Source organism: Mangifera indica, chromosome 16 (genome assembly GCF_011075055.1).
Source record: "Mangifera indica cultivar Alphonso chromosome 16, CATAS_Mindica_2.1, whole genome shotgun sequence".
Lineage (NCBI taxonomy): Eukaryota > Viridiplantae > Streptophyta > Magnoliopsida > Sapindales > Anacardiaceae > Mangifera > Mangifera indica.
Window position 1 is genome coordinate 2175375 of NC_058152.1, and position 23715 is coordinate 2199089.

General features: G+C 29.8%; 2 protein-coding genes and 1 long non-coding RNA gene across 3 annotated transcripts; 1 reads left to right on the forward strand and 2 right to left on the reverse strand.

The window, feature by feature from the left end:
* Positions 1-3674: 3674 nt before the first annotated feature.
* LOC123199497 (methylesterase 10-like) lies at positions 3675-4952 on the reverse strand. Its single transcript, XM_044614530.1, has 3 exons — positions 4539-4952; positions 4293-4430; positions 3675-4036 (listed from the first exon to the last, which is right to left on the reverse strand). Exons 1-3 carry the CDS (start codon positions 4899-4901, stop codon positions 3752-3754), a joined length of 786 nt encoding a protein of 261 aa, XP_044470465.1. The 5' UTR covers positions 4902-4952; the 3' UTR covers positions 3675-3751.
* Positions 4953-8577: 3625 nt separating this feature from the next.
* On the reverse strand, positions 8578-12930 carry LOC123198496 (autophagy-related protein 101). The gene is made up of 7 exons (XM_044613178.1): positions 12658-12930; positions 12495-12531; positions 11988-12073; positions 11771-11866; positions 11035-11200; positions 10775-10934; positions 8578-8984 (listed from the first exon to the last, which is right to left on the reverse strand). The coding sequence occupies exons 1-7, from the start codon at positions 12688-12690 to the stop codon at positions 8909-8911; spliced, it is 654 nt and encodes a 217-aa protein (XP_044469113.1). The 5' UTR covers positions 12691-12930; the 3' UTR covers positions 8578-8908.
* Positions 12931-15784: 2854 nt separating this feature from the next.
* On the forward strand, positions 15785-21846 carry LOC123198698. Its single transcript, XR_006498122.1, has 3 exons — positions 15785-18717; positions 20591-20702; positions 21094-21846. It is a non-coding gene; the product is annotated as an uncharacterized LOC123198698 (long non-coding RNA).
* The last annotated feature ends 1869 nt before the right edge of the window (positions 21847-23715 follow it).

A 23715-nucleotide genomic window follows, 5' to 3' on the forward strand; every position in this document is an offset into this window, starting at 1 on the left:
TTTCAAGTGGGCAAGTGATTTCTCAGCAAGAATACCTTCGACGATATCATTGCCATCAATTGAGAGGTTTATTACTTTCTCCAAATTTGTGATTGAGTTTTTTGATGTTAGGCCCTTCATTGTAGCCGAAGAGGAACTTGTTTTGAAGAATAATAGAGTTTGTTCGTATCCGACTTATATTTAACTATATAATTTTAAATGAAATATAAATCATATTTTACATATTTATTTTAAATTCATAAATAAATACATACTTATATGTATCATTATATAATTATATATTATTTTATGTTTAATTTAAATTTATTAAATTATAATATAATATATATTTATTTATATACTTAAAATAAATAATAATAATTTTATTAATAAAAGATATATAAAAAGATTGAGAGATTGAAAATAGAAATGGTAAAGGAATAGAGAGAGAATAAAAAGAGGGTGAGTTGAAAAATAAACAAACTAGTATTTGAATTAAAAAATTGATTACCACTTTTCGCTAATTTAGTACCTAAGTCGGTTTTCGAAAAATTTATTTTTTTACCAATAAAATTATGTGTATTTATTTTTAGTATATAATTTATATACATAGATGATATATTATCATGTGATTGAATTTTTTTTATTATATGATAATATATGTTTTAAAATCACTTAATTATATAATGATATATTATTATATATCAAAATTATATATAAAAAATAAATACACATAACATTACTTTTTTTACTATTTAAGTTGGTTTGACCGTACACCCGTAATGAATAAGAATGCTGTATAAAAGGAAATGAACAGTGCAAGTTCTTTGGAATGAGTTTTAAACATGGAAATGAATAAAAGAAGTTAGTCAGGTTGTCAATTTAATGATATTGAGTGCGTTGTAACTAAATCAAATAATTAAAGGGATATTGAAATTTTTACCTATTTTATTTTATGTATACAAAAATGTCACATATCTTAAAGCTTTCACAAATATATCACAACAGTAATCATTTTTCTCAAAATACTCTTCTTCAATCTTTTATGCACAAATTTTCTTTCTTATTCTCTGTAACTTTTTTTTCTCTTCTTCTTCTTCTTCTTTCAAAGTAATAAAGGAATCACTCTCTCTTCTTCCTCATCTTCAAAAACAAAAACAAGAAGAAAAATACTAAATTCTTCAGATTAAGAAATTTTCAAAGTAAGGATTTTAAAAAAAAAGAGCAACCCACAAAAAAACTTAACTACATCCACTGTATATACCTTGAAGGAAATGACGATCGGAGAAAACTATGTAACAGTATTTAACTGGAAAAAAAATCGGTATTTAAGGATTAAAACTGAAAAAAAAAATTTTGCTTTAACTGACCTTCTAAAAAAAGGTGAAAATTGCTGTTGGGTTTCCAGAGGTTGGCGTTAACGCCATATATTATATTATATATATATATATATATATATATATATATATATATATATATTAATATTAATATTATAATATATATTATTAAATAATATTATTAATATAATATAATATATATTATATAATAATATTATAATATATAATAATATATATTATTATATTATTATATTATATATGATATATAATATTATAATATATAATAATATAATAATATATTAATATATATTAATACATATTATATATATAATATTATATTATAATATTATAATATATTTATATATATATATATATTATAATATATAATATATTTATATATTATAATAATATAAAAAAAAGGGTTCGCGTTGACCCTCTTTTTTTAATTAATTTTTTTTTATTTTCAACGCCAACCCTCTTTTTTTTAATTAATTATTTTTGTTTAAAAAATATGAACACCTACCCTTTTTAATTTTTTAAATTAAATTTTAATTTAATTCAAATTTAAATTAATTTGATTTGATTGAATTAATTTGAAATTTGATCCAAATTTAAATTAATATAATAAAAAATAGAAGAAAATGATACTGAAAAAAAATTAATAAGGGTGGGCATTGATATTTTTTAAACAAAAAAAATTAATAAGGGTGGCCAACCCTTTTTTTTTAATATTATTATAATATATAATATATATTATAATATATTATTATTATATTATAATATATAATTATATATATTATTATAAGCGTTGATGTCAACCCTTATCTACTCCAAGCTTTAAGTTTTATAAAAATGTGCCCACCTTAAATTATAATAGCGTCAACTTTTTTACACCAATAGCTTTAGTTTATAAAAGATAGGCCACTTAAATTAATGCTAACAAGCCAACTATTTTCGTCAACCTTTATAATAATATATATAATAATATATATTATTATATATTATAATATATAATATATAATATATTATATTATATATATTATTATAATATAATATAATATATTATATTATAATATATATAATAAAATATATATAATATGTTATATTATAATATAATATAATATTAATATATTATATAATATTATAATATAATTTTTTATTTTATAAAATATATGCAAAGGGGGTCTGGGGGCCATGGGTTGGCGTTAACGCCAACCCATGGCGCCATATATTATTAATATTATATAATTATAATTATATTATATTATATTATAATTATGCCTTCACCTGTTTGAAATGACGCCAATCCTTTGTCTGCTTTAACATATTTGCCTGTCTTTTTTTCTAATTTTTTTAACACAATATTATATATTATATTATAATTAAAATATAATATATTAATTAAATTATAATATATTATATATAATTAATATATTCTATTATATTATAATATAATTATATATAATATAATCATATTATATTATATTGTAATATAATTATATATAATATAATCATATTATATTATAATATAATTATATATAAAATATATTATATTATATTATATTATAATAATTTTATATTATATTATATTATTATATTATATTATAATATAATAAATTGTGTGCAATGAAAAATGCAGGCACAACTTGATTGAAATGTCGGTCTGCTTTAATATTTATGGGTTGGCGTTTACGTCAACCCAGTAAACCCAACTAACATTTTTTTTTTCAGTTTTAATCTTTAAATACTAATTTTTTTTTCAGTTAAATCCTACTAATTAATCTTCTTCGATGGTCATCTTTTTTAGGATATAAAGTGAATATGGTTGAGTTTTTTTGTAGTTTGCTCTTTTTTTTATATCCTCACTTAACAGAGTTCTTAATCTGAAGAATTCAGTTTTTTCCTTCCTGCTTTTGTTTTTGAAGATGAGGAAGAAGTAAGAGTGATTCCTTTATCACTTTGGAAGAAGAGGAAGAAGAGGAAAAAAAGTTACAGAGAAAAAGAGAGAGAATTTATGCATGAAAGATTAAAGAGGGGTATTTTGGGGAAGGTGGTTACTGTTGTGGTATATTTGTTAAAGCTTTAGGATATGTGACAATTTTATATACACGGAATAAAATAGTACTAAAAATTTCAATTTCCCATAATTAAATAAATCACTCCTTGCCTTCCAAATAAATAAAGAAGAGTCTTATGTGTATAATTTTTATACGTAATTTTATATATAAATAATAATATATTATTATATAATTAGATATTTAAAAATTAAAGATAAATTAAGTTTAATTATATGATAATATTAGAGTTGACAATTTTTAATATGATTTATTAACCCAACCCAACATAATACAAAAAATATCAAGTTAGAATTGAGTTTTTTGACACAAAATTTATTTAGGTTAATCTGATATAATTCGAAATTAAATCTGGTAATTTCAGGATTCGAAATTGACAGCAATATCTTGTAAGGTTTGACAAAATTCTGCAGGCCTAGAGAGCATCACCATGTGCCCAGCTCTACTGATCTTCTTCACCTCTTTTGGTTGATGATTCTGAATCATCTGCAGTTGAAAGTCCTCCTTCACCACTTCATCTTCTTCACAGATGATAAAAACCCGATCAACTGACCCATAGTTCTCTTTTGTTAACAAAGACTCCTTGGACAAGTCCTCCGAGAACAACCCACTTGGTCTAACCAAACTCTTGCCCAATTCTAAATCCTGCATGCCGCAAATACAATATCTATTAATTGCTCCAAGTAACTTTACCAGAGCCAAACCAATCTCACTGATCAGGTAAAATCCAAATCTAATAATAAAAGTTATAACTAATACATCAGATAAATCAAAAGTTTAGTTTCAAAATTTCATATAGAGAATTTAAATCCATGCCCATTTATACATAGAGTCCCCTCCATTACCACTCAAATTAACCGTCGGGGTTACAAGTTAGTAAGAGAAATGAAATGAAACTTGCCTCTGATGAGCAGTGCTTGTATGCTGTGTTCTTCATGTATTCAGGGCCAAAGAGAGCTGAAGTTGGGGGCTTTTCCAGGCCTTGGTTGAATGTAAACTGGCAATCCAATAAGGATTCTACTTGTGTCCTGCTAAAATACTGATTATATATAGCCAAAAACAGAAAGAAAGAAGCTTGGTCATCAGATTAATACAACTTGTTGAATGGCATTTAAAAGCTAACATAAACAGTAAAGAAATTATTTACCTCTTGGATTAGAGTTCCAGGGGGAGACTTGTAATGAGGCATATAAGCAGACACAAACACAGCGACTAAAATTTTCCCAGGGAATTTCTCCATGGCAAGAGATATACAGAGACCACCATAGCTGTGGCCAACCAAAATCACCCTTTCTTCTTGTTTAAGAGAGCCCATGAACTCCATCAAAGGCTGCACGTAATCTGAAAATGAAGAAATCTCATCGAGCCGCTTGGGGTTGATCCCGGAAGCGCCCAAGTCAATAGCTGTGACACGATGACCAGCTGATTTGAGCAGACTCAAAACCTTGTACCAGCACCAGGCTCCATGGCAAGCTCCGTGAATTAAAACAAAGTGTTTTACAGTTTCCATGGCTATCTTCTCTCAGTTACGCGCAGCTTGCTCAGATATATAGAGACTTCAGCTGCAACAAAGTAGTTGAAACAGTGGAAAATTGTTTTTTATTATTTAATTTACAATAAATATTTGAATTTCAGCGATAATATGTAATCATAATTTTCGTATATAATTTATATATATTAATAATATAAATATATTATTATATAATTAAATATTATTTTATTTTTAATTAATTATTTTTAATTATATAATAATATATATTATACATAATTTTATTATTTTTAATTAAGAAAAGTCCTAAAATAGAGTAAAGGTCATATTCCTACCTAATTTTAGAAACGTTAAATATGCATCTATCATTGAAAGATACCTGTTCTATTTACCACGACTCCTCTTTCTGTCACATTCCACAGCAACGCTGGCCCTGCCGGCTGCAGCGCCAGCACCACCTGGCCCAACCTCGCTCACTGTTGTCTCTCTTATCAGTCTGTCCTCGAATCTCTCTCTCTTTCCTGCCAGTTCAACGGCATCATCTCTGTTTTAAAGCAAGTCAAAGTCAACAAAGTCACTCTTGATTTTTCTTCCGACTGCCCTCTCATTCGTTCATCGATTCAAGAGAAAGATACCCAGAAAAACATTTTCGGTTTTAACTGAAAAGTGAAAAAATTGGGCCTAAAATATGCAACTCTCCATTGGTTGTCTTGGCTTGTGATGCTTGGTTTACATCATATTGTTTAAAAAAATTTTACGTATATTTATTTTAAATATATAAATAAATATTTAATTATGTGTTAGATTTCAAATACAAAAAATAATTTTTATATTAAAAAACATAAATTTTTAATATAAGATTATATGATTCATATAATTTAATATCAAAATCACTATCACATATTTTAATCACAATCGTGTAACCCAAATAATGATATTGATATTACAATGTTCACTTGACCTTAGCAAGGAGATTGCGCATAATTAATCTATATTGGTGTCAGGATTGCAAAATACGGTGTCTAATTTTTATAAGATTCATATTATTATATATTTAAAATAAATATACATAATTTTATTAATTTATATAAATAATATTATTATATATCCACATAATTTAACCTATCATAATATAATTGGTTAATTTTCAATTATATATAAGGTATTACTTAATGGTATATTTATACATCCAGGTGCAACGTATCTGGGAAAGAAGGAGTATTCAGTGGATGATAATTAATAATTGACATCTGACCGGAAACCACATGACGGCAACTGCGGTTGTTCAATGAATTATTTGCTGGGCGGAATGACCCCCTAAACTTCTATGAAACAAATTGTTACCTTTTAACTTTAAAATTTTATTTTCTCACCTATCCATCAATTCTGTCATTGTAAATTGTTAATTTGAAAGGTAAAAAAGGTCATTTTCTAAAATTCTAACATGTCCAAACACTATTATCAAATATATAAATGTTATAACAATAATTTTACTTCATTCAGGTCTTTTTTTTTTTTTTTCATCATTTTCTCTATCCTTCCCTTTGTTTCATTATCTTTTTCCAGGGAGCTTGATAGCTTCATGTATCGAGTATCATATCATATAATATAATTTTTAAAAAATAAAAAATATATAATTGATACGCCATCATTTTAAAAATGTCAAAATACCTTTAAAAATTTAAAATTTCTTATATACATTCTTATTATATTATTTTTTTAAATGTATATTGATCTGTATCGATCATATATATTATATCATTTTAATTTGATATATTTTATTATATATATTATTTTTTATTTATATCATATCATAATTTATTGATAACTATATTTAAATAACTAGAAGTTGAGGGTAAGTGTTTATTATTATTCTGCTTTATAAGGTTTAATAATTGTACACTCATACAGCTCAATTAACACCCATAAAGTTTAGAAACTAGCAGCAATGCCCTTGGCTTTAATAACAATCTGGCAAAATAACAGGTATGAATAGGTGCAAGTGTGAAATGTTACAGGTCACGCCACCCTTGGAGGCTGTGGGGACATTTGCTTTGCAGCACTAGACAAAGGACCGAAAAATGCACATGCATGACTTGGTCTCAATCATAAAGCCTACACAAATGCGACAAAGGTTTGTTACTTGCCTTTCTAGAATTGTCATCTTCCGCTTTCAAAAAAGCCACAGGGCAACTGGTTAGCCAATGAGCGTATTTTCAATATATACATATAATTTTATGTTTAACAATTTCCTTGCAAAATTTGTTAAGTTGTGACTATCTAAACAATACTTATTTTCAATAAATTAATTCTCAACCCAATTCCAAAATTTTCACATTAGACATGAGGAATTCTAACAACCCGTTTCACCCGTTATTTCTTTTCTTTCTTATTACAAATTGTTGTAAATATAATTAATTAAAAAAGAAAGATGAAAGCAAGATCAATGGAGCACAGAAGTAGGAGAACTGATCATTATGATGTAAATATAATGAAAACAGGGTGGGTTTATATAGCCAAATTCCGTCGCCCCACAGCCAACAAGATCATGCCACCTCCCACGGTTCATTGCCCACTCCATCTCTCCATTTAATGCGTTCCCATTGATTTGCACAAATCAATTTTTTCTATTTTTTTTATGAGTAAATATAAATTTAAAAATATTTTTTAAAGTTAAATAAAATATTTTTCAAGCTCATGATACATACTGCAGAGGTGGTAGAAGTTATAGAACTTGCATTGACGAGGCATCATTGAATTCGACATTGTTAGTCTAATAGCATATTATATTATATATTAAAATTTTAATTTTTTTAATTACATATGGAATATCATATAATACAATTTTTAAAAAATAAAATAATAAAAAATGTTTAATTAATAAACCATTATTTTAAAAAATATCATAAAATATTCTTAAAAATTTAAAATTTTTTATATAAACCTCTAAGACATCTTCATTCTTTTTTTAAAAAATGTATTTATTTATATCGATAATATATATAGTATCATACAATATATTTATTATATCATATTAATTTGATACATATCATGATATATATTATCTTTTCTCATTGGATGAGTATTGTTTATAATAGAATATTGGTAACTAAAATTATGTGAATATTAAAAATATGGTAGGTATGTTCTGTTCTTAGATGGACAAAGCCAATTTATTCATGTCTAGCAAATTACTGATAGAAAGATCTTTTGAATGAAAGAAGAAATACTGATACCGTTGTTAGATTAACTGGTAAACAGGTTACAATACCATAAAAACACCAGCATCATAAGAGCAAAGATAACCAAAGTATTAAATGCAAATTAGAGCAATGGAATGAGCAATACTATGTACACTTACTTTTGAGTACACATATAATATGTCGTAATGTAATTAAGTGTTATTTTATTTTTAATTTAAAATCACCTAATCACTTAATGATATACATAATTATGTACTCATTTATGTACTCAAAGTAGGTACGCATACGTTCATTGCAATTGAGTGAGTAACATCATGTGTATCTATTTTTGGGTATACAAATAAATGCACACATGATATATCACACCTATGCATCAACAAGGAAGCTTATAATTGGTAAAATGAATGCCAACAACAATGAATCCGTGACAGTTGCTGGTATTTACCTAGAATAAACAAGGAAGCTCATGTCACACCTATGCGCAAAAATTCATATTTAAAAAGAAAAAGGCAACATCATGATTCATAGCACCTGTTTAGGAAGATACATATATATTTAAGTTAAAAAGAGAAGAAGAAAGCTGTGTTCACAAAGAAGGTGTATCTCAACATTCACCTATGAATTGCTTTTATACACAACACTAAAAAACCAGAAAATCATGAACTGCAGACAGCAATGCTATTAACGAGAAAAATGAAAATTACTACTTCACCTCTACGCTTTCCTTGAAATAGGGATTTCCTCCACTTAATGGTAAATATTGTAATCAATGGGGCATAATTTATCATTTTTATTTAGAAGTGATTCAGCTCCCCGACTCTATCATCAGCTGAGCATGGTTGGATGCCCAGTCTGCAGCATTCTCTTTATCATATCCATCCCAAAAGCAGAATCCGATGAACTGCATGGAGTAATTTCTTATAAGACAAGGCAACACATGCATCAAGAACAATTTTTCTTGCTAGCTCAATTCATAAAAGGAGAACGGATAATTTGGTTGGTGGCATGAACAGAAACAGTAAAACAGATTTGTATCATTTGCATGGGACACTAAAAGTAGTTCATTTGACTCTTCTTTTTTGGTCCAATAAAATTTCAGCTAAACATGGTTGGGAAAGGTTTCTGCATCTGCCTAAAAGGTTGTGAACTCGGATTTCTTAATCATATGCTAAGTGTCCAATGCAATCAGATTTATAAGTTATATGCAAATACCAAGCCAATTATAAGAAAATAAGATAATATATTCAAACCAAAAATGCATTGGTTGGATTTTCATGAGCACAAAGAAACCCAATAAATAATTGACATTGAATCCAAACCAAAATATGCATTGGATATATTTTTACTAGCATAAAAAGACCAACAAATGATTTGTTCTAACCCCCACCATAATATTCATATAATCACACAAATTTTCTTGTATTATTTCAATTCAATACCCTTAAAGAAACTGGATTCCTCAAAGCATAAATAACAAACAATGCTGTGCAGTCTTCCCTTGATAAAAGTCTTCTAGGTTTCTCAGCAAAAAGTATAAAAAATAAATAACAATCTGTTTGTTTGGAAAATTCAGCATTTGGGGTTGATGATCACCATGGTGAAAGTTTAAACTGATCACTCTGTGTCTCTGCCATTACTTTACTCCACAGAAATTAATAAGAGCACAATTAACATAGTGCGATCTCAACAATGCAATGTGAGGCAGGATGCCAATATTCTAAAGTTGAATTTTGTGCCAGATGATATATGCATTAGATCTTACTTGGGTGGTTAAACAATCAGACATGCTGGACCAAAATGATCACATAGAGAGAAAAGTTGTGGTATGATTTAAGTTAGAACTTCTTCTAGTCAATACATTCACTCTGAATTCTAGACCTCAAATAAACTGTAGTATCACACATGATGTTGCTAAAAGAAGTTATTATGCTTTCTGTATTTATTTCTCTATGTCACTGGCATTCAAAGATGTCAGGAGCCTTAAACCACCATCATATGTCCTTAATACTACCTCAACCCTCTTTTTCAATTGCAGGCATAGATCAATTCTGAGGCAAATTATAGAGCCCAAATAGACCATGAACCAGTAATGCATAAGAATAGGAAAAAAGTCATGATTATTAGCAGTCTGACTATAAAGACCTTTATAGAAAAACAACCACCAACCTACAGGTGTGGTAAACAAAGATGATACCAATTTTATACAAGGATTGTGTTTAATACAGTCTCCTAGTCCATTTTTTCATCTTACTCAAGAGCAACTTTGAACACTATTTTTCTTCCATCAAATACAAGATTAAAAAGTTTCCGGTGTTCTTTTTCTGCAAAAATATTGAGAAGACAAACAAAGGCTGTTCAATGAAACTAATCCATGACATAAATTTTCAAGTACATGTCCCACAACTTCAATCAATGACATAAATTCTCAAGTACATGTTATGCAACTTTGAAGGCATTGTAATGTTGCTGAAATAGTTACAAAAATCCATCCAAATGAAAGGCATTGCATCACATAGATATAGTTCAAGGAAATAAAGATGAGTATAAAAGCAAGAGATGTATGGCATATAAGAATGAAAGGCAAACAATCTCTCTTTTCACATACACAACTTGTGTGATAAGTGACAAAATAAACACAAAATTATGCTACAAATCTAGTTAAATCAGGTAAAAGAAAAAAGGGCAGCTGACCTTGGCATAGTTATTTCAAATGGAAAATAAATGACACCCTCAGATATAGGGGGAACATGGTCCTTTTTCTCATTTACAAATTTTATTATTTGAAATAAAACATCGCGAAGAGAAGCTTCAAGTGCTGCCCGGCGAGCACTTCGCTCCTCTGATGCATTCTCTGTTTTCAAAAGCAGAACAAGGTAAATGGAAATAAGCTTCCATTTAGAGACTGAAACATTAGAAATTCTTTACATTATATGTGAAAATGTGATATATACCTCCAGGATCAACAATAACTTTGGAATGCTGAGACTTACTAGAATGTGCTCTTGGGAGTTGGGACACATTCAAGTTCACATACCACTGTTCCCAATATAGGCGTTCAATCTTGTTAGGGAACCATGACTGTTTACTTTTTTTGACTTCATAGAAAGATAAACATATCTGTGATGTTAATCCAGAAATCAGCAAAAGAAGCAAACTCTTAAATATTAAAAATGACAAGAAACTAACAAAGCAGATGAAGAACCTCAACAACAAGCGAAATGAAGTGTAAAAGTCAAAAGTTAAATGAACAACATATAAATTCAGCAACATGCAAATAACAAAACAAGTTAAGAAATGCCCATAATTAAAATCGTAACCAAAAACTCATATTTGTAGCAATATGTGTCACAAAAATTAAATTCTCACTGAAAAGAGCATTCAACATGTGATATCCATAACCAGATTTTTCGTACCCATGGAAAATGATAGGCTATATAATCAAAAGATGTTGAAATGCAAATGTCCCTACTAAGGTATCACATGCATGCCCATCGAAATTGATAGTTTATATAATAAGAAAAGGTTAAAATGTTAATGCCCTACTGGGGTGTCACATGCAAAAACTCAATCAGCATTAACAAACTTTGATGACTATTGTTCTTGGAAAAGATTACAACATGTAGAAATTATAGGCATATGAGTATACCAACAAACTAAAAGATACACCAAATTAAACTCATGACTCACTTGACTTTTTTTGTTGGGGTGTTTTTCAACCCAACTTATGAATTGTTCAATCTTCTCGTCTATTTTCTTTTCAACATCCGCATCCCCACATTGCACCTATTATTCAACAATACAGTGACCATCCAAAACCATTAAAAAACGCTTGGAAATCAAAGCCATTTCTACCGCTCCACTACACAAATATCACAAGATTAGGCAGTAAATCAGAATTGCTTACATATGTGATTTCAAACAGTTCTAGATCAATGTCCTTAGGCCGCACAAGACCTAATGCCCGTTGAAACACAATTGTGTGTAATATGCCTGCAACCATTATAACCTTGCAACTTCAGTTTCTTGCACACACACATATAGCACAGCTCTAGTTGACCAAACCACTCAAATGCCACACCATCTGTGTGAAAACTCAATCACATGTGAAAAAGCTACATGGATGTGCTTATGGTGAAATGGAGTTTATTCACTCAGTTATTTGTGCATCACCATGTGAATGGATTGTATTCACCACAATGATGAGGCTAATCAATGTAAATGAATTGTATTTACAAGCTAACAGCACAAAGAATTGTGACAATGCACAGCCCCTTTCGCTAGTGCAGAACTACACATAAATTCCTATACAAAAATTAAATTAAGTTGGACTCAAATTATTCCAAATTATGAAATCATAAAAACGATTAAAGATGATTTCAGCATAATTAGATATAGTTAAATGTTTACTTACAGCGTAAAACTTCTCGCAATTCATAGTGTTCGACTTCCTATAAAAAATTAAACAGGATAGATTTATTAAAAAGTGAAATTATACTAATTTTATAAAAGAACAGAGAATCAACTCAACAAATCATACTAAATAACTTCTTAATTAAGAAGTTGATTGTAATTACCAATTCTTTGAGTTGGCAGACTTCGCAGTTCATGATGAGAAATCTAGCGGATGCAGTCAAACGAAAACCTTTTTCGGATTGAATATTGAACTGAGTGGATGATGGTGGAGTGGCGACGGACGATCGTTGGTGATGGAGATAAGAGAACTGTGTCTGACTGTGACTTGACGTGGTTTAGTGGTTATCTTTCCTTGATCAGAGTCTTAACTTCAAGTTAAAGGTAATCAAATTGGTTAAATGGACTCTTCGTCCCTGTAGTCTTCGAGTTCGATGAATTGGGTCCTTCTGCTGGACTCATAGGGTTTATTGTAATTTTCTTTTTTTTTTTGGGTTAATGAGTAATAATTTAATAAATAATTTTTAAAAAACATTTTTCTACTCTTTGAATGCATAAACATTATCTTATCCAAAACCAAGATTTTTAAAACCGGATTAATGATTGACATGATTATAAATTAGTTTACAGTTCAATTAATTAGTTCAATCTAATCATATATTATTATATATTTTTTAAATAATATTAAACATTGAATATATTTTTTAAACAAAACCAATATGAAGTTCATTGGAAGCAACTATCTTCATCTCAAAATTTTCTATAAGTTCATCATAAATCTAAAGCAAAAAATTGTTTGGTTCATGAACAAAACTATGTCCCTTTTACTGTTTATTTGAAATTTATAAAAAAGTTATTATGTACGAGTATGAAGGATAGAGCAAAAATGAAGAAAAAATTAAGTTGAATTTTGTGATTTCCATCTATGCAAAGATGACGTGTTTTGTGGTAAAATGGGAGAAAGTTGGAGTTTGTTGCCTCTTTTGTGATAGGGTTGAAAGTAGGGGTAATGTATTAGGGTTCTAACTTTTATTCATTTTAAATTGTAATTTTTGTAATTTTAAGTTTTTTTTTTTTTAACTTTTAAGTTTAATGTAAGAAAAAACACATATTTTAATATAAGTATAACTAATATAAGACAAAATCACAAAAGCTACAACTGTGTGATAATTAATGAGTAAAATTGATTGGTTTTAAATTTTGTGAAACCGGATTTACTTGATTTTGACTAGTTTTTTCTCTTAAATGGTTTAAATCAGGTTTGATTAAGTTTAAAATCAGTTCAAATTTATAGATAATCGAATTGAGTTATGGATAAGTTTCTGATTAAATTAATTGATTCAATTTAATTTTAAAAACATTATCCAAAACCTAACACCATTAATAGAAAATAACTTATAAAAGGGAAACTGTGTTATTTTGTATCTCACATAGTGAGAGGAATGACATTGTTTGATGTTATGTCGTTTCTTCACTTTGGCGTTGTTCTAACATCATCGCTTGGTTACTTTGAAATTCTTTAAAATTTGATTCCCCTAAACATTGTTGTCATCATGGCTGCCAACATTGACAACCGTCATCATTATCCATATCCTCATACTACCGTCATAAAATATCGTCCCTGATACCACCATGAATCATAAAACTTTGCTCGTAATGCCATCAACACCAATAGCCATCATCACTTTAGCTTCATGGTTATCTTACTCTAATACCAACTATAACCCCCCGCATTAGAGGTTTTGGCCTCCGGAAGGAAATGCTACTTAAGTTAGAACATGCATTTCAAGTAATTAAAACTTCCAACATTTCTAAAATTACCAAAATGCTCTATTATTAAAATAAACATGGAATAAATCCCCTATAAAACAATATCCAATACAATCATAAACAACATCAACATAATCTCTCTCTCTCTCTCCATCTCTCGTGTCTAATGTTGTTTTAAAGTAAGTGTGTGTGTGTATGTCCCTCTTATACCTTTTCACAGTTGACTAGTCATTACCATATCAACGTTTACCTACAAAATCAAATAGAATAAGGTGAATGATAAAACACTCAATAAATAGAAGTATATATCCTACAATAAATAATTTTCAATATTCCTTTCTAAAAAACTATCTCACATTTCTAATATTAATCTCTCACATTATGTAGGGTTCATTGCTACCCTTTCTCAAATAATATGAAATGCATCACATGTATAACATTGAGTCATTACAGTGAAAACATTCTTATAGCTTCTTCTTTTCTTTTTGTCGATAAACTTGGTTAAAACATATGTTTGACACTTTGACTATGTGACTAACTCTCTCAGGATATTGATGTTCATGATGTGTATAAAGTGTATGAACTTGTCATGACATCTCTCATGAATGCCCATCTACGAACTCTCTCTCATAACACTTTTATATGGTGCATGTGGTGAATAGTGTGTCCTCTCTATGAGTGCACATCTTATGTCATATATGCCCCTTTGTAATAGTTGTATAAAAAACCTATTCCTTCAAATGTTAAAATGTCATGTTTCCATGGGTGGTACAAATTTTTCTTTAACTCGAGATTTTTATATCCACACATGTACTCTAAGGATCATCGGATCTCACATGTGCTCTGTAGAATCTTTATGTCTCATCACCCTACTCTTGGAAAACATAAATAATCTCTTTGTCTCAATCTTATTTTAATATTCATAACTTTAGGATATGTTTTATTACAATCTATAGCCTATCATACATATATCAGATTCTAACTTTCACTCATCATATACGTGTTCATGATCTATGTGCCAATACTCTTTTTTTCATGCACTTGTTCGTATTACAATGTACCACGTACATCTCTAAATATCATTTGGTATAACTCTAAGAACAATTAGGTATAAATACTGACCTTTTATTTATGTTATGTTCAAATATATGGACATACATCATAACTTAGAAAAGGTGTGCATCCTTTCTTTTTATGCACAAATTACTTATTCTCTGACAATTTTAATAGTGACACAATACATAAGTATGCATGTATCATCGGTGTAATCGTATTTTTAATTAATAATAAATGACACTCTTCTTATCTTATATTGTGTTTACAATTTAAATAAATATCTTTAAAATGATTAAACTATGATAAGAGATTTAATACATGTCGATTGATCGTGAAAATTTTACACATATATTAGATATTAGTTTTTAAAATATTTGCATTTATAATATCATCTTGATTAAAGATATAAATAATATAATAATAATTATTACAACATTAAATAACTCAATTGAAAAGCATGTTTTATAGTAAGTCTTCGTAGCAAACTGATATTTTGATTTGAAGTCATCAAACTACCTTACAGATATGGTGTAAGACCGGGCAAACATAGTTCTTATAGAAGTTAGTGATTAGGTATATCATCAAGATATGCACGAAAGATTATAGTGAATCAACAGAACATCCATCACTGATAGGCCATGAATGAATGACAACGCCCATTTAAGTATGTGTTTACAGTCAGATCGAGTTGGTGTTTAATCTGATATGGTTGAGACGTCAGTGAATATACATGGAGGGTTTTTGAGTGAGATGCTAAATCTGGGTATGGTCAGGTTCGGATTATTTGTATGTCAGGGCCATTAATATGAACCGTTTTTGCTTGCATCCTCTCAGCTAGACTACAGTTGCTAGTTGCTACGAGGCCTGAGAAGTGAAGATCTCCTCAGAGTTGAAGGCAAGTCTTTCATAGCCAATTTCATTTAATTATGGAAGATCATATTAATTTATTCGATTCTAATTTTCTAGTCGTTAGTTCTGCAATAAATTTTTCCGGGAAGTTTTCGATTGATTGCACTAATAATAGCTCATTCTAAACAGAAAGTTAGGCAAAAATTTAGCAAGTGTTTGGTGAATTATAGACAATACTTTCAGACTGTTTTCATAATGAATCTGGTTTATTTTATTCATGAAATTTCAAGAATTCCAATCAAGTAGGAATCATGGTTCGTGCACTTCTTTATATCGAATTAAATACATACAAGAATAATTATTTGTCAAATTTTTATATTTGAAGATTTTCATGATTATCATGGATATGTCAATTCTGATGTAACTAAGTGAAATGCCTTTTAGGGCTACTTTTTATATATGAAGTTTTTTCTTCCATGTAATTAGGGCTAATTTTTCTATGAAAAAGTTGATCTTGCATGTATTTAGGGCTTGAGGTGATGACTACCTAACTTTATTCCATCTGGTTTTATGTTGTCATATATGTTGATTTCTTCTTGGGTGGTGTCCACTAAAAGTGACAGATTAACAAATTATTGGAAGCTGATGTTAGCCTTGATTGGTTTATGAGAGCACTAATAGATAGATGCTCTCAATTACTTTTAGGAAAATGTTTGCACATTCAGTTTGACAGTTGGTCAGAAGGGAGAGATTATGTTGTTAGATCAAGGTTTTATTGGAATTTCTGAATGTGCCTTTTCTTAAATGGTGTATAACTTTTGAACACCAGATGGAGTCTTAAGAGTATAAAAATCTTATTCTTTATCTTTCGAGGTTCTTGATATCATTTCTGTTTCCTCATCCATCAAAGTTTGGCACATTTGGTGACTTATAATGTGATTCAGCAGGATGCTGTAGTAGCAAACCTGGATTTAAAAATTCTGTTTAAATTTTCAAGTATAAGTTGGATTGATCTTTCTTTATTGGGATATATTGGTTTTGGAAACATTTGGATGTGGGCATTGGGCCTATTAGAATTGTCCCAATTAAATGACTTTATGCAACTTGACCCATGGATGACCAGACATTTCTGTGTTGTTTTAATGGATACCAAGAGATGGTTAAGCTCCTTTCTTTATCTTCTGCCACTATTTGTCCACACTAATCAAACTATAGATTTTTGCTAAAGACATCAGATTATTTGATACCATAGGTGGAATTATGCTGGTATTTTTCAATGCTGACCACCCAGGCCAACATGTAGTAAAACCAATTATCTAACGCAGAAGTGATATCTCTCTGTCATTGACAATTGAATTAGTGGAAGTACATCATTTTCAAAATCAGAACAAAAAAAAAAAAACCTGCGATGTATGAGAGACATCCACGTGCATTACTACGGTTGGTAGATGAAGAATCTTAGGTGGAAGAGGTCAACATAATGATCAAGGAAATAAACTTGCTTTTGGATAAATTAAAGGACAACCTCTGCGCGGCCAAAGAGAGAATGAAAAAGGTGGCAGATAAGGGTAAGAGAGAAGTGGAATATGAAGTGGGTGATTATGTATTTCTCAAGATTCAGTCTTATTGTTTTCGATCCATAGTTTGCTGCCCAAACAAAAAGCTATGACCACATTTTTATGGCTCTTATGAGATCTTGGAATGAGTAGGGATGGTTGTTTATAGGTTGAAACTTCCGTTGACGGCTAAAATTCATCCCTATTTTCACGTATCACAGTTAAAGAACAGAATTGACCCAAACGTTTCAAGTCAGCCACTGTCGGATTTCCTAAATGAAGAAAATGAATTGGTGGTACAACCAGAGGAAGTGTTAGACTATGGATATTCACCCCAAGGGGAATTAGAACTCCTCAATAAATGGCAACAGTTGTGATAATTCACGGGAGCTAAATAGGATTTTTAAACAACTCTTTCCTCAATTTTACTAAGAGGACAAGGTGTCTGTGGATGGGCAGGGTAATGTTGGGCAGCATGTTTACATTTCTCACAAGAGAGGAAAACAAATACAAAGGAGAGGAGGAAATGACACAGGTGGTAGCAAACTGAGAAGCACAAAATGAACTCATACAGCAAAACAGAAACTGGACCACAGAGATATTGAGCTGAACGGTAGTGGTTATGGAGTGAATCAAGTATATTGGCTAGAGGAAGGGAGGAATCAAGCAAGAATTCTGGAACAATAGAGGAAAGGAAGGAGAGATCTGGCCTCTCGAATGCCATGCAATAGAATTGTTACTAATTTACTGTTTTATTGTAGTTAATGGTGTTGATGAGCTTAACATGTTTGTAATGATCATTGGATGTTGGTTTTACTGATTGTTGGATATTAACACAAAAGAAATGGTTAATTTGATTCTATCTATTGAGTAGCGTTGCAGTAGAAGGGCAGTTGTGTATGCTTGTATATTGAGTTGTCACAGGAAGCTGTCAAGTGAAGTTTTGTTGGCAAAACCATCGGAACAAGAAGTGATTTTCAGAGGGAGGAGCAGGTATTTATCAGACATCATGCTTTGTTTAAATGGGACCATACATTTGATGCTTAAATCAAATTTCTTAACTTATATCTATCTTGAGCTATTAAGATTGGTGGATAAAATAAATTAATCTACCAATCATTGTGCAAATTTGTCTGCCATTCACTTGCCAGATTAATTAGGTAGTGATAAGGAAGAATTATCTAAGGGTCTTACTTTTAGTTAAGGGGAGGGAAGAAGGCTCTTATACATCTCCATTTATTTTCGAACTACTTTGCTTAAGTTTTGAAGTTTGGGACTTAAGATCTAGCATGAGGAGCAGACTTAATTATGTGAGCTAGCCAACTCTTTTTGTTTCAAGGTATTAATAATTGATTAAAATTTAGAAACGAAATATTTGAAAATCTTAGTGGTCAGTTGCGTCCACTGCCTTTTATTTGTTTACATGTTATAACAGGTTTGGTGAGGCCTAAAGAAAATGAATGATTTCAAAAGTACAACATCATATATTTTGATACATTATAGAGAGGATTTTCAGAGTTGTGAAATTTAGTCATGGCCAGTTGGAACTACAGATTGAAACTTTAAAAGTTCCTGATATGTGAGGCTTTAAAAGGGTGACCTCAAGTTTTCTGGAAGTGATAATACCCTGTAAAATATTGTACTTAGTTTCCAATTAATACATAACTGTCTTGTCCAACTGAATATTGATTGATCTGTAATTTTGTTTTAGCTGTGGACATCTCTTCTAGACAAAGTGGTTGAACATTCAAAGTAAATCGAATTCATAGATCAGATATGGTATTGTCAAAGAAGTAACTGATGTTTTTGGTCTGACTCAAATCCATATCTGACCTGCACAATTATGAGGATCACTGTCTGCAGTCATATATTGCACTTATCTTTTTTTCAATGATGAAATGTCTTTTTATTTTATTGTTTTGAGCTCAATAATGTCAATTTTCTCATGCATGATGATGACAATGTCAAAGTTTGAGATTTGATGAACACAGAATTGGAAATTTTGATATCTTGTTTAATCATGGGTGGAAAACTCTCTAAATGAAATTACTAATGCAAGCTATCTCTTAGATTTGTTTTATTTGTCTGAAAGACAACTAGTCCTTCATAGGATTCGATAATCTTGTCCCATCATGAAAGAATATGGGCTCCATGTGTCTATTTTTCTGTTAAGCTCACCTTTACTTTAGTTACAGTGTAAGGTTCACGTACCATATGTAATAAATTATTGAGCATACTGTGTGAAAATGTGTATTTTTTATCAACCTCATCCTCAACTTTAGCTACAGTGTAAGGTTCATTTACAATATGCAATAAATTATTGAGCATACTCTGCGAAAGTATGATCTTTGGAGTCTCATCACATCTTATCATGATCATGTTGCATCATGGCTGATATAATGGAAATGAGACCGCCTTCCATATACTTTTGGGTACTTTAAGAGGCGCTGCTTTATTTGATTTCTGATGCGCTGCTTTATTTGATTTCTGATAAGCGTTTCTTGACTTGCATAAAAAACAGTTTTCAGGTTAATATTATCTGTATTTATTATGGGCATCTCTAGGAACTGATGAGGATTTGTCATTCTTCCAAGCTTAAAATGGTTTACACGTTTGAAATGAAAACCATGACAGTTTGGACTACTGCATCTTTTTGCAGAGTTATATGGGCATAAGAGTTATATCAATCAAAGACAAGTGGATCAAACTAGAGAGTTTTACAATGCTTATTTTTGTCCTTATGTGGGATGCAATAATTTATGCCACTCAACTAACCGGGACCTAATTTTGGATATTTGGAGTGTGACCTTCATTTATTTATCTTGATTCATGTCATTATTTTTTTCTTTTTAACAATTTACTACAGGAATTTGGAGTACTGAAGCAATGAAAAATGGCCTTAAAATTTTTGACATATACATCTCAGATTTTTCTGGGTCCAAGTTTTTGCAGAGTTGCGACCTTCTGAGTTTAATCTTGTGAGTCTTTTTACCTCCTATGTGTAACATTCTCTAGATTTTTACACGTTTCTTTTTTTGACAAATAAAAGTTCTAGGTTATATAAAGCAGTTTGATTTCACTATTTATAATTATGCTTCTTGGTTTTAACCAGGCCATCATATTTTATCATAAAGTAATACTTTGTTAATAATATGTACATTTAAATTTCCCAATGTCACTTTTCTTGAAAGTAGCATATAAATCAGACATTCCATGTTGCTTGGGATCTTCACTGTAGATAGGTAGACAGGTAAAATCACATGTTTACTTGAACTAAATCTAGTTAAAGACTCTCAAATATTATCTTATTGTTAAAGCCTGCATCAAAATGCTAAGTTTTATATGTAAGCATATCTGTCTTGCTTATAGGAACTTGAAGAACAGAAGTTGGGTGTTGGGTGAGGGTGGGGGACCTCAACTAGCTTGTCAGTAAGAAATTCTCTCTGCGAAGAAGTTCATATTCAATAATTCTTTATGCAAGTTCCACCTCTCCAATAAGAATCAACCCACATGCCTACCTTGTCCAGAAATATATATCTGTACTAATCTTGCAGGAAGGATCCTTTCCCATTTTGCCCTTTTTCAGTTTGAACTCTCCGTTAGAGCTCCCATTGTAGACTACTTGCTTGTTTATATATGCTTATAAAAGGTGGGTCCTCATAAAGTGTAGAATTAACAATGAAGTATCCATTTTTCCCTCAAGGGGTAAGGCGAAAGAGAGAGATTTCAAACATGAAAGCAATCATTCAAATCTCTTCTAACAATATTTTAAAATTAAACTTTCGACTTATTTGGTATAGTGATTATGAGATCGGTCATTAGACTTGAGGTTTCATCTGTTTGATATGATCGATTCAATCTCAAAGAGATGGTCCGACTCAAGTAAGGTTTTTTTGTTACCCAAAAAAAAAAACGATCCTATCAAGCCATTTTGCTCCTCTTTCATGAAAAAAACAGTGCTTTCTTACAAATACCCAGTGAGCACAACTAAGCCTCTTGTAATTGTATCCAATACTAATTTCCTTATTGTATATTTATTTGAATGATTGATTTGTACCATTTTAAATAATATTGTGTACACTAGCTGGAGGGGAATTAAAATAAGGTTAAATTTGCACCAAATGATAATGCACTGGGTCCATATTAGATACAGACTAGCTGTGTCAAGTTTTTCCAGGGAAGTGGGTCATCGAGTTGGCTTGATTTGGCAATAATTATATTAATTTTTGCTATCTGTCTTTTAAGTTTGGGTTGATATGTTAATTTTTTCTAAATAAGTGGGGCTTCAAAGGTGACATTTAGTATTATGGTATTATTTGTCAACTTAGGAAATTCTTGTTCAATTAGTTTGAATCTAACGAGAAGTTTTGGGTTCAAATCTCTGTTACGTTTATAAAATCCTTTAATTATTTATTTAAAAAAAAAAATAGATGCAACTGCTAAGCCACATCAAATCCGAAACATAAGTATGCAGTTTGTTACAAACTGTCTTTCAGTTCTGATCAATATTAAGCGAAAAATTACATCTAATATCTTAAAATTTACTTAGCTCATATAATAATATATTATTATGTAATTAAATAATTTTAAATTAAATATATAATTATAAACAATATATTATTTTTATATTTAATTATATACTCAAAATTATATATATATATACATAGGATTGCCCTCTGGCAAAAGACTAAGAGGGTGAATTGCTTGCCATGGTATTATGGTAATTTACTGAAAGCAAATACGAATTTGCTTTTCATTATTCCTATAAAGCTGATTTAGACCGCCGGCTTTGTGCTTCTCCCTGAGACAGAATTTCTCCAAAATGTCCTTAGATATCAGGTGACTCGGTCCTTGCGTTGTATGTAACTATTAATTTTAACGTGGGTTAATATTAATTATTTTTTTGTTTAATAAAATCAAATAATTAAATAGTTTAATATCAGTTTATAATAAATTTAAGTGATTAATAAAAATAAATTTTATACACTTAAAGGTTATGATCTAAATAGATAATATAAGTACGAGTTTTGAGGGTTATTAGACTTTAACGGAGTTAATTAATCTATTATGTATTGGTTAAGTTTCAGATCTAAAACCTAATACAGTATAACTGTAGCATAATTTACCCTATTGAAGAAAGTTTTTGGAATGAAAGATCAAGTCACATCGAGAGATAATTTTAATAGTTATACAGATTTAATTTGCATGATGATCGAAATATTTTTATAACTTTAAAGTAATTAATTTAATATTTTATACTGTATACTTAGATTTTATAGATTTATTAAGATTGATTTATTTATTTTGTTTATACAAATAAATCTTACATTCGGCTCTTGATTGCTCTAACCGACAATTGGATTAGTGACATATCAACTAAATATTAAAATAACAATCAATTTTGACAAACTTTATCTCCGTTTAAATAAAAATTAGAATGACGTATAACTAAACTTTATGATAAATTAAATATTATTTAGAATAAAGTATATCCAAACAATTCATATTTTTCGTAATTGTTAGGACTTCATATGATGAATATTTGTAACACTAGCAAAATTTTACGATATAATATATTGATATCAATATGACAATTTGATTGAATTGATTTATGATTGAATTGGACATGAATCTAAATCAAACCGATCGTGAAGCGCCAATCAAACATGGTTGACCCACCAGTCAGGTCAAGTTGTCTTCACTGGCTACTAACGCAAGATTCGGTGATGGAACGAGAGAAGAAAAAAAATTGTGGCAAATCCCAGCTAAAATGAGAGAAAGAAAGAAAGGTAGGAAGGTGTAGAAAAGCTGTATTGCCGCATAAGGGGAGACATTCGGTTGGCTCCGTATCGAATGTGGGAGCGTGTTATATTCCGTGCATTTGTTATGTCTTTACCAATTCTATTTCATACCACCGCCGCATTAACCACCACCACCACTTTTTTTTATCACCATCTCGTCTCATGTGCATCGGTTTTGACCGGTGGTTGG